At 46.7% G+C, this 12,377-nt stretch overlaps 1 protein-coding gene across 6 annotated transcripts in view; it reads right to left on the bottom strand.

Moving 5' to 3' along the window:
• Positions 1–12,377, bottom strand: part of ABLIM3 (actin binding LIM protein family member 3) — a 125,656-nt gene that overhangs the window by 44,410 nt on the left and 68,869 nt on the right. For all 6 annotated transcript variants that reach the window (XM_055285681.2, XM_055285680.2, XM_055285679.2 and 3 more), the window contains 2 exons: positions 9,487–9,613; positions 5,850–5,943 (listed from right to left, as the gene is read on the bottom strand). In XM_055285681.2, coding sequence (XP_055141656.1) covers positions 5,850–5,943; positions 9,487–9,613 — 221 coding nt within the window. The remainder of the gene's footprint in view (positions 1–5,849; positions 5,944–9,486; positions 9,614–12,377) is intronic.

Raw genomic sequence — 12,377 nt, forward strand, 5'->3', positions numbered from 1 at the left:
TTTCCAGAGGAGGAAACAGGCTTGCTTTGAGGACATCCCAGCATTTCCCCAAGTGAGAGGCCCTTACCACTAATGTTACATGAAATGATTTTAAGTGGTACATGAACTTGGGATTTAATAACATTGGACCAATGAAAAAATAAAAAGATCCTTTCAGTCCTCTATACATTCTTCTGATTTTGTCAAGGAGGAAGTACCAGTTCGGTGCTCGTGTGTCTTTAACGTCTATCCAAAACTTACAAATCTGCCTTTTAAAGAATGAGAACAGGTGTGAGGCTTGGAACCTCCACATGCAATAGAAGCTAGCTAGAAGTCTATTTATTTCCAGGTTACATGCAATATGGCAAGTGATACTGGCTTTCCTGTTATGTCGTATATAAGTTTTCTTACACATAAGGGAGCCAACTTCAAGACAACTTAAAGTATTATGGAAGAATGAGCACATGAGGTTCATAGACATGGCAAAAATTGTGAGACTGGCACACAAAGGACAGATTTTTAGGGCTCAGTGGGTGATTTAGGACCCATTGTAGAGCCCCAGATCCCCAGGCCAGTCCTGTGACTATTTCACCCGGGTGTGTCCAGCCCTACCGCAGCTCACCCCAGTGTGACTTTGGTGAGTGCCCTTCCCTATTTTCACTTTCCTTCCCCATCACTATTTAAATTAAAAAACAAAAAGAATTTGCAGCTGCAAAGACTTCCCTGGCGGGAAGAAACAGCCCCTGAGAAAGCTGTGCCTCAAGGGTTCACCGCAAACCAGCAGCAGTGTTGGGTCCGGATCTGTGTAAGCCAGTCGCCAGCTCAGCACTCACTTCTGGAGTCACAATTCTGACACCAAAATCCCAGCCAAGAGGGCTTGTTGTAAAAGGGACCTGCAGCGGCAGCTCCAGCATTTGTACATGCAGGAGCTTGGTGCAGCAAATGGGTTGGCAGGTGGGCCTTGTTTGAAGAAATATTTTGCAACGTCAGGGCAGGGTTTTCTTTGGGGGAGGGTAATGCCCAGGGGAAACTGATGGATGTTAGGGGTTCTTAAAGGTCCCTGTCCAAGACATCACTTGATCTGATGCTAATGGGTTCCTTCCAATTCAAAAATTAGAATTGCATAATAAGAAGACCTATTTCCAAACTTAGTTTTTTTTTTCTTTTTTTTTATGTGGGGGGAGTGGAAGATTGTTGGGATGGGCTTGCCTATTCTGGAGATATTCTCTCTATTCTAAAAACTTAGCAATAATGTGGGAAAGGCAGATTTTTACAAAAAGAAAAAAATCTCCAATATTCCTTCTTTCCCCCCATTTGTTTATATGGCCTCACACCAATGAGACAGTGTCCTTGTCATCATCAAAGCAAATATGTTCAAACTTTGGAAGGAGCCTGCTATTTTCCTAAGCTGGAATGTGTGGGACTGATTCCCTTGTACCATGACAAGGATAATCGGTTTAATTAGCAGCCTCTTCCTACTCTGTGTCTCTTTATCATTTTGATTATAGACCTGTTTTCCAGTGTGGCAACAGCGCCTTGGCAAAACTGAAGCCTAGCATTTTCCTAAATGTCATGCCCCACTACCTCACCCCAGCTGAAAGAGGCTTTGTGCCCATCTCAGCAGCCCCAGTCTTGGATGGTGTTGAAAACAGTTTCAGCAAAGGGAGGTTAGGGCAGCCTGCACCCAGAGTAAGGAAAAGCCACGTCAGCTAGCTGACATGAATCATTTTGTCTATTAATGAACTGAAATCAGGAAAATAGTAAAGAAAAATGGCAAAAAATTGGTACCCTCAAAACAGAGCCCTATTTGAGAGGACTGAAAACGGCAAACCAGGTTCAAAAATGTAGCAACAAGAAAACCAGGTTGTGGTCTTTTTTGGTGAGGAAACAGACAAGGATGGAAGGAGTGACACTGACAGCCATTGAGCTCTGTCACTGAGGAAGGGACCATGGGGTGGCCTAGGGAGGAAATGGGAAGGGACAGGATGAGAAAAGAAGGAGAAACAACTTAATTGAATGCCTGCAGTGTGCCAGACGACGTGCCTGGGCGACTGTTGTTCCTGCATGACCATCATTCTTTCCTCCTAATTCCAGAAAGAGTCCCAAGCCTTTCCTTGGTGGGGCTACCTCTCCTCCATATCAGTCCACAGGGTTAAGCAGTGCTGACCCCACCAATGAGCATATTCCAACTTTGTGGGCAGAATTAGCGGCCCAGGGATGGGCCTGAGATTGTCCAGTGAGAGTCAGTCCCAGAATGCTTGCTGAGCTATTAGAAAAGAGGAGTTCTTTTTCCCACTGGGGATGCCGGCTGATAGAATCTAAGTGTGGGGCAACTGGTGTCCAACTTTCCCATCACCAAGAATGCCCTCCTGAGAATAAACTTAACCTGGAAGAAAGTAAGCCAAGATGGCTGGGGATTTTAAATGATTTTCTTAAGCACTGGATCCAGCTCCTGGGCTCTTTGTTATAGGAGCTGAGAAACTTCCTTTCTGTTGCAGCCCAAAAAGTCTTGACTAACATGTTCATTAGGAATTAAATGACAGTAGTATTGTCTATTGATAGATACAGACTAAGAGGATGTATCTTGCTTAAGGCTTCGGGGATAGAAGTGGTAAAATCTGAATCCAAGTCTGTTTTACTGCAGCCATGTCTATTTCCTGACATCATGCTACCTCAAAGACCCCCGAGTGCCTGAGAGCTGTGGGTATCAGTATGGATACAGGAGCCTGGAGTCCTAGATTTTAGCTCTGTCTCTACCAGAAATGCTACTTGTGACCTTGGAAAAACACTGCATGTCTTGGTCTTACTTTTCTCATCTGTAAATTGAAGAGGTTGACTAGTTGATTGCTAAAAGTCTCTTCCAGCTCTAAGAAAAAAAAAATCAATAAGTCAAAGATGCTAATGGAGTCTTGTAGAAATGGAATCAATCGAAACTCAGTCACAACAGCTGCCTGGGAGGAACAATCTACCACAATGCTAAACAACTGTAACTCTCGGGGAAACGGCAGCTGCCACCAACAGGATTTCAAAGCAGCTTGGAAATGCTGAACAAATTCCCATCTGCGGCCCTGTCTGTAATCTAAGTTCTTTCTTCCTGGAAAGAAAAGTTTCCTTTTGTAATATCTCCCACCGCATTGACCCTTCAACCTACTACACTCTGGATGCCTCTTCCCCACAGTTCTGCAAAGCCAACAAACTACTCTTCTGAAGGTGACCTTCCCACATCCAACAGCTTTTCCGCAGCCTGTGCAGTCCTTCACTGCTCTACAGAGTTTGACCAACACTCTGACCTCGCCATATTTTCTGAAGCTCTGTCCTTTCACTGAATCCCCGATTCTCCTCCCATATCTTCCTCTGCTACCTCCTCAGTCTCTTTCTGAGTCGCTTTCACTGTGAGCAGCTGCTCACCAAGGTTGGTGTCAGCCTCCTTCCTTGCTCTCTTTCCTGTTTTGGAAATCCTGAGGACTCCAGTGGTGCTATTATTCAAAGCCTCGTGTTTTTAAGATTGGCTCCTCCAGGCCCGAGCTTTGTTCCTGAGCTCTGATCCATATTTCTTTTCTTTTCTCATTTTTCTTGCCTCGGACAGGATCTTGCTCTGTTGTCCAGGCTGGAGTGTAGTGGTGCAATCTCAACTCACTGCAACCTCCACCTCTCAGGCTCAAGTGATCCTCCGGAATGGCTAGGACTACAAGCGTGCACCACCATGGCTGGCTAATTTTGTTTATTTTTTTGTAGAGATGAAGTCTCACTGTGTTGCCTAGGCTGGTCTTGAACTCCTGGACTCAAGTGATCATCCTATGTTGGCATACCAAAGTGCTGGGATTACAGGTGTGAGCCACCACTCCCAGCCTCTGATCCGTATTTCTGACTGCCTTCTGGAAACACTCCTGGGATTTCAATCACAACTCATCCTAAATGGTACTCGCCATGTTTCTGCCAGATCAGCTTTTTCCCCTGTCATCCCCAGTTCTGCCAATGACACCAGGCTTCCTATCCCTCAGAAACAGGTAATTCTTTGGTGCAACTTTTAGCTGCTTCTCCTTCAATCCCCATGTCTACAAGCTGCCCCTCAGTTGCAGAGTGATTGGAATTCTACTTCCATAGGGCTGGGCACAAGGGTGGCTTCCCTCTTCATTGCTACTGTACCTCTTGAGTCCTTCCTGCCTGGGTCACGCAGGGGTCTCCTCACTCGTCCCTTCCAGCTTCCTTCCTTCAAATGTAGCCTGTGTACATTATCACGTCATCCTCCCGGAAGCCCAGCTTTAACCAGGACGTTCCTGCCCAGTTTCTCCACAATGCTCCCTTGCCCAGTGAGTCACATGCAAACTCCACCCTCGTATCCCAGGACCTCAGAAACCCACCCCCAACAACCCTTCCTGGACTCATGCCTTGTCCTCTGCATCACACTCCTTATGGCTCTCTGGAGATGCTTAAATGTTTCCCAGCTCGGTTCATTTGTTTATATCTCATTGTCTCTGACTCTCTCCGTCAATTCTCCACATAGTAACCACAGAAATCTTTTTAAAAACATGATCTTATCATGTTAGTCCTTGGTTTAAAACTCTCCAATGACTTTCCATTGCACTGAGTATAAAACCCAAACTTCTAAACATGGTCTACAAAGTCCTACATGGTATGCCATATATGATATACTCTTATATTTCATCCTCCCCTACCCTCAATTTATAGAATTCAGCCACATTGGCAGACTGGGTCAGCTCTTGTGAGCAGAATTATTAATTCAGCCAAATCTGGCCACTTGGTCGTGGTTACCATGAGTGCTGTGTTGAGAAAAATTCTGCAGCCACAATTCTGTGTGGGTTCTCTATTCTTTGAATGGGTCAAGCTCATTCTTCCTCTATCTCTTCCCACCTCAGGGCCCTTCAGGGATAGTTCTTTCATCCTCAGGGCTCTGCTTCAATGCATGTCCTCAGAGAGTTCCTTCCTGGTTGCTACATCCCCTCCTGCTGAGTCCACATGTGGCTGCAGACTTGTTCTCAACAAAGCACTCATGGTAACCACAAGCAACTGGCCAGATTTGGCAGAATTAATGATTCTGCTTACAATACCCGATCCAATATGATCCTCCAGCTATTGTCATATGGAAAAACTGAGGCCTAGAAAAGCAAAGATACTTACTCAAAATCCGAGCAGGAGTAGAGTCAATATTAGAACTCAATTATTCCTGTTAGGCTATTATTTTTCCTTTCCACTGAGCCCTTCCCTGTTTCTAATTCATCAAGGTGGTTGTTCCTAAAGTATAGGAAGATAGCTTCCAGGCCCACAGGGTATAGGAAGAAAGGCCAGAAAGACCAGTGCACAGGGGCTCAGCAAGGCCTCAGCAAGGGTGTTGCAGGTTGTCTGTCACTGCAGAAGGAGTCATACATCGAAGGCTGCAGAGAGGTGTTGCTATGGTGATGGACCCTCCAAAGAAGGGCTTAGGGAGCAAGCTGCTAGACACGCTGGCTCTTAAATCAGCACATTACCAAATACAAATAAATAAATAAATAAATAAATACATACATACATACATACATACATACATAAATAAGACTTCCATCCTCCGGTAGGGCTGGGAGGAAAATCCTAATGTCACTCTCTAGAAATCTGTCTGGGTCCGAATCAAAGATACAACTGATTTTCCCAGCACAGCATTTTTTGAACCAGGAAGAATTTTGTCCACCTTCTCATTTTGGGGTTTCCTGGAGATCTCAGCAAGGTTATCTGCTCAAGGTCATGTAGCAAGCAAAGGTGGAGGAGGTAAAGGCTATGGAAAAAAAGGTATGGGGTGACTTTCTCCTTCTCTGTGATGACTTTTTGGAGGCACAGGTCATCCTGCCACATCTTCACAGTTACTTATACCCACTCACCTCCAAGACTCTGCCACTGATGTATCTGTCACAAGTCTCACATTTAATGCCAAACTGGGCGTGGTAGTCGGACTCACAGTATGGAACACCATCCCTGCAAGAAGAAGTTCACATAGGATGAAGAAGTTAGGGAGGATCAGTGAGGGTGCACATGGCAGGTAGATTCTGGACCTGCAGCCTATGTTGACTGAGCCAAAGTTCGATATTCCTCCTTTAATAAACAATTTCATCTGTATGAAAGAATCATCTGACTGTGCTCCCAGATCAGTAGATGACAGGAAGCCTCCTGGGACCACCTCCTGTGTGCTCCGTGTTTACCCAATGCTTATCACTTGGCAGACAGTGAAAAGATTGTTATCTCTTATTCTTATACCACCTCCTATGACTAATAGCCACTAACATTTATTGCTGGTGTGTGCCGGGCTTTTTGATGGTGTTTGATGGCAACCCTATGAGTCAGAATTATTAGTATCTCCATTGTGTAGGTGAGAAAATCTAAGCATAGAGCACTTTAGTAACTTGTCTCAGGCCACCCAGGATGACCTAGAGCTGGAATTCAAACCCAGGGTGTCTGGTTTCTCACGCAGGTTGTCATGAGGATTAAAGGAGATGGGTCTGGTGTACCCTAGGGCTCAGGACAGTGCCTAGCCATACTGAGTACTCAGCAAATGGCAGCTGGAGGAATCGCCATGGTTGCTGAGAGGGGTCTTTGAGGAGGACATTTGGTTCTCAGTTCTCTAGGACTGATGTAGAGATAGTTGGGGGCATCGGAGAGCTTAGCTTTGCTTCTGGGCCCTGCCTTGCTCTAATGACCAAGTCTGAACTCTGAGGAGAGAGAAACATTTCTTTCACTTTTGGGTGTAAGAGAACTTGGCTCAGACACTGAGAGACCTAAAGGAAAGGCACATCACTTTTCCATCTTGAAGCTGTTGCCCTGTTGAGGTTGCTGGGGGCCCACCCTGGGCAGCATTTTCCTGGAGAAGCAGCAGTGAGGACTACTGTCCAACCAAGGTCTGGAGGTGTGACTGTGCCCACAAGGTAAGGACTTGTTTGTGAGCCCCTGAGACACACCTCCTCCAACCCTTTCAACTCCTCCCCTGCTCAATCAGGTTCTTACTCTCTGGGTGCAGGAGGGTAGCTCTGCAGGGATAAAAAGTCATTTGTCAAATGGTGGATGTGATGAGCCAACAAGATTTGAGTATAAATGCCAACACAATCTCTTTTGGATCCATCCTTCTCTTGGGGAATTAGCAATACACAATTCTAAAAGAGGACTGGTAAAATGAGTATTTACTGGGCACTTATTGGGTGCTAAACACAGATCTCTGAGCCCTTACACAACCCTACAGGTAGATCATCTTCTCTCCATTTTTATAAATGAGGAAACTGAGACTCTGAGCAGTGGAGTCCCTTGCCAAGGTCACACAGGCTGGGCTTCTACTCTGGGCATCTGATGCCTGAGCCAGTGCCTCTGAGCCCCTGCTACTCTGCCAGCAGCCAGGTAAGGGCTCCAGAGCTACGCTGTAGAGTTACCAGGTGTGGTGAGCAATCTGGGCTGGGCCTCCTTGAGAGGAGCTCTGAACAATCCCTTAAGTCCCTGGAGAACTCTGATTTAGGCTTCCAGACTCAAGCACTCCTGGCTGGCAACATACTAAGGGCACTCCTTGCTTGGCAGGCATAGAGGGGAATGCCAAACTCCTGCTAGCATGGCATCGAGAGCTCTTGGTGATATGACTTCAGCTCACCTATGCAGCCCAGGATCCGGCTTCACCTGGGCACATATTTGAGCTCCTATACAGGATGGAGATGTCCAACACTCCCCTACTGCCCTGGCTTTGCCCAGGCTGGCCATTCTGCCTAGAAGCTCTTCTTCTTTGCATTTTTGAATCTTACCCCCACCTTCCATGGAACTCTCAGAGATTCAAGATTCTACTTCATGCTAGTTAGCAGTCATCCCTTTTTTCTCTGAATATTCACAGCCCTTTACTTGTTATCTTGGACACAAGCAGGGGTTGTTTGGCCAGCATCCATTTCCTCTTCTGCTGATAATAGTACCTCACCTGGATTTCCTGTTGGAAGCCACCCCTTCCCAGTTGAGGTCCCTGTGGGTCACGACAGGCTGCTCTCTGGCTCTAGGGTTCAGATCCTCTGGGCCAGTGATTGGTCAGGAATGGGCATGTGGCCTAACAGTGGCTAAATCAGAGGCAGCCCTGGCACTTTTGCTAGAGTTGCCGGGAAAGAGGCCTTTTTCTCTGCTAGGCTTGGTATAAAAGCCTGGAGTGTTGACAATCTTCTTTGCTAGCACTTGGGGAGGGCCAGGTTGAGAACTAATCCACCATGAAGACAGCAGAGAAAGACAGGGACTGAGACAGAGAGCGACAGAGAGAGAGAGAGAGGGAGAAAGAGAGATAAAAAGATAGACAGAGAAATACAGAGACTTCTGAAGTACTAATGACATCCTTAAGCCCGTGAATTCCTCCATGTCTGAAGCCAGTGTGCCTCTGACCTTCCCATTTCTGTGAGTTAATAAACTCCTATTTTTGCTTTTAATTGAGTTGGAGTTGAGTTTTCTGTCACTTAGGATCAAAAAGGTCTTAAAGAATAAAGCTTGTCTGGGCTCCTGATCACACATTCCCTGGTGTCATAATTCTTCATGAATGCAGCATATCTGTTTCCTGTATTAGACTGCAGGGTCTTGACAGCAGAAGCATGTGCGCTGCAGCTCTGTGTGCTTGCCACTGCCTGGCGTCAGGCCAGAGAGTGGCACCTAGAAGCGTCTGGGGTCATATCATGTCAAAGCTGTGACAAAGGAGCTGTGCTGATAATTGCTTTTAGGTATTTGAGTATATAAATGTGGTCACTGGGGCCCAGCAACAAGGAGACGCTTGTCTAATACTGCAGTGTGCAGGTCACTGGAGGTTGGCCCCTCTGGATGACTATGCACCCATCACTTCCTCTCATTTCCATTAAATTCATTCAGCAACTATATTATTGACTGTGGGTCAGGTGTTGCTCTCAGGGCAGGGGATATAGCAGTGATTAAAACAAAGCCCCTGTTCTGGTGGGGACAGAGATTAAACACTATTATCAGAGCAAGTTATTTACTCTCTCAAGTCTGAGTATTCAGTGGGGATAAATTCCTCAAAGGGTCAGTTACAAGGATTTAAAGTGATACTTCATACAAAGTAGTGAGTTCCTTCTACATAATTAAAGCTCAATAAATGGTAGGTAGTATTATTAGCATTATTACAAAGTTACCAGGGATAAATATGTAATTACCAGTGGTGGTAGCCTGTGTGAAGGAAATAAGGTACTCTGAGGGCCCAAAATTCTGAGGGCCCAAAATGGGGCAGTAAATGAGAGATGGCCAGAGGAGAAGGCATGGGGACCGAGACCAGAAGGGACAGAAGGGGCAGCAGGTGTGCAAAGAACAGGGAGGGTGTCTCAGTCAGAGGGAACCCCCCCAGGAGGGTCCAGTGGGGGAAAGAGGCTGCTGGGAAACATGCCGTCTGGCCAGAGTGCAGCAGCAGATGGAAAGGAAGGGAGATGATGCTGGAGATGCAGGCATGGGCTGGATGGGGCAGGCCTCACAGAATGCAGAGGCCCAGGCAGCTGGGGTGAGAGCAGGGGGACCCACTTGCTGATGTACTCCCCGGTGAGGATGACGCTGCAGGTCTGGCACTTGAAGCAGCTGACGTGCCACTGCTTGTCCAGAGCCAGGAGTGACTGGCCATGCTTGATCTCCTCCTTGCACCCGGCACAGTCTGCAGAGACAAGAGGACACTGCTGAGCAAAGCACCCTGGGCCCTTTGACCCCCGCTATCTCAAGCCCACGTCAAGGAAACCCTTCCCTGAACGCCAGTGTTCCCATAGTTGCTCCCACCCTGACACTGGAAGCTGTCCAGAGGCTCTCCCAGGGGAGAGGAAAAGCCACTGGAGTCCTGGCCTCTTGACAAGGGGTCTTGGTGTAGGAGAGAAAGAAAGACCTCCCTGCTTGTCATTAAGACCACATTGTTCACTGAAAGTGGACCCTGCGCTGCTTCCAGCCCTCCTCAAATTGCTAACTAAGCTCTGCTGCTGTCTGTGACCTTGCCATCTGCAGTGTCAGCATCACCTGGAAGCTGGCAGTGTGCAGCATTGCAGGCCCCACCCAGACCTCTTGAATTTTAACAAGACCTCCGTGCAGAGTAAAGTTTAAGAAGCACTGCTCCTGGGGATGGGCTAAGTATATACTTTTTCAAACCCTTAGGCTATATACTCATGGGCAAGGGCTGTGTTTATATTTTGTGGTTAAATCTATTTCTTTGCCTAGCACAGTGCTCAGTCCATAGCAGGAACTCAAAGCGTATTTACTGAATGTGTATGAATGAATGGGCCTGATGGTACCCAGGCAACAAACAGAATTACCACACCCACCCCTTCCCCATTGTTCTTCACACATCAAACATGTGCCTTCCCAAGTGGCAAGGATTATAGGGTCTGATGAGACTGTCCCAAACCAGAAAGGTGCCCTCACTCCCTGACATGGTCACCCTGGAATGTGAGTTGGGGCCAACAGAATGTGGGCCAAGCCTAGCATCAGCTTGTTGCTCAATGAATGTCTGAGGAGGGTCCGGAAATGCAGCCAACATCCAAGGCACTTGGAAACTGCTGGGAATTCAGGCCTAGCCAACCGGATGACCCACTTTGGAGGAGGAAAGGGTCATGGGGCAAAGTTGACCAGAGGACAAACTTCCCTGTTGGCTCCATAAGACAAATGCACACTTGGGAGTAGTGAGGAGAGCAGAAAGTGCATGTGAAGTTAGGGGATCCTGGCTGGACAGCCCCCACATCCAGCTGGGAGCCTGTCCTAGAAGAAAAGATGATGTGTCTGCAAATCTAGGAAGGGTGGTGGGTCCAGCCGGCTGTGGGGAGGGTCTGGGGCCTTGATGAAGTGTTTGTATGAGTCAGTTCCCACAGTACTCCGCCTCTTGACTGTTGCGTGCCTTTCTAACATCCCTTAGTACAAGTTGGGGGCAGAAAGGTCTCTACTTGCAAAATGCTTCAAGCCCCAGGCCTTCAGATGGGGGCTGGGAGAATAAAAAGTTTTGGGATTTATCTCTCTTCCTTTCTATTCTCCTGGGGTAAGTCTGTAAGTCTACTTGCACCCCCTGCCCAATAATTAGACTCCAGAATGCAATAGTTTAGAGAGGTCAGGTACCCGCTTCTCTTTTATAGATAGACAGGGGTCTGAAATGACTTGCCCAAGCTCAGTATAGAGGAACCCAAGGACGGTAGACACCTGGTCAAGATTTCTAGGCCACTAATGCTGAACTTGTATCTCTGTGGGCCTCCCCATCAGGGCCTAAAAATTCCAAAGGGGTTTGGAGTTCACAGAGTATTCGGTCAAACATCCCACCCAATGCAGTAACATACAGCATTCTTGACAAGTGGGCACCCCTCCTCTGCTTAATCACCTCCAGTAGTGGACAGTTTAACCCCTCCTGAGGAAGGGGTGGTGAGGAAGTCCACTCTGCCCTTGGACAGGTATGATTGTCATGACTGTCTTCTTTATTTGGAGCTGAGACTTGACTCCTGTGACTGCTCCCATTCTTATGCATCAAGAATAATCTGCCTCTTTTCCCATATGACAGTTCTTTTAAAGAATTAAAGACAACTATAGTTTCTCTATTCTTTATTCCTTACACTTTTTCTTGCTTGACATGGTCATCCACTGATCAAATTCACTTGTGGATTCCATGGAGAAAGACATGTTATTGGCAAACAAAACAATTCTCTGTTTCTTCAGAAAAACGTATTGCATAGCTGTATCCTTTCATGGCTACATTCTAGTAATGAATCCTCTCTCTTCAACTTTCAGTGGTACATCTGAGATGAATTTAGCCCCTTGAGTTAAGCTGTAGGAGATAGTACAGTACAGTGGTTAGAGGCTGGACTGAAAGTTGGAGTGAGTGGTGGGAAATTGGCCAAGGAGAGAATCCCAGCTCCTTCCCTTATGCGTTGTATGCTCTCTAAGCCCAGACTTGCTCATCTGAATATCTTCCTTAAGACACTGGTGTGAAGGTTAATTAAAATCAGGCCCGTTAGGCCTTAGCACAATGCTTGGCCCATATGTATCCAATAAGTGGTTGTTGTCATTATTATTTCACATTCTCATGTTTTTAACCCACATTCTGTGCATTACCCAATCCCTGTTCTGAAGCCAGGAGCAATAGTCCTGTTGTAGGGAAGCCTACTGATTCCCTGTGAGAATTCTGGGATGTCTTCTCCATGTGGCTTTTCTTTTTATGTTATACTGCTTCTGCTCCATTATATCAGCTTCTTATTTATTAGGACCTTTTCTCCCTCTTCTTCTTCCTTTCACTCTTGACCACCAGTGGAGCCTCAGGCATGCCACCCGGGAGCCCGTGGGTCTGGTGTAATAAATAGAATCAGGAAAACCACACCCTGTTCCAAGTTGGTGTCTGCAGAGCCAGCTGTCCACTCCTCCATATGTTCCTCTCTATTCCAAAATTACAATCTTCAGCT

Source organism: Symphalangus syndactylus, chromosome 7, assembly GCF_028878055.3.
Source record: "Symphalangus syndactylus isolate Jambi chromosome 7, NHGRI_mSymSyn1-v2.1_pri, whole genome shotgun sequence".
Taxonomy (NCBI): Eukaryota; Metazoa; Chordata; class Mammalia; order Primates; family Hylobatidae; genus Symphalangus; species Symphalangus syndactylus.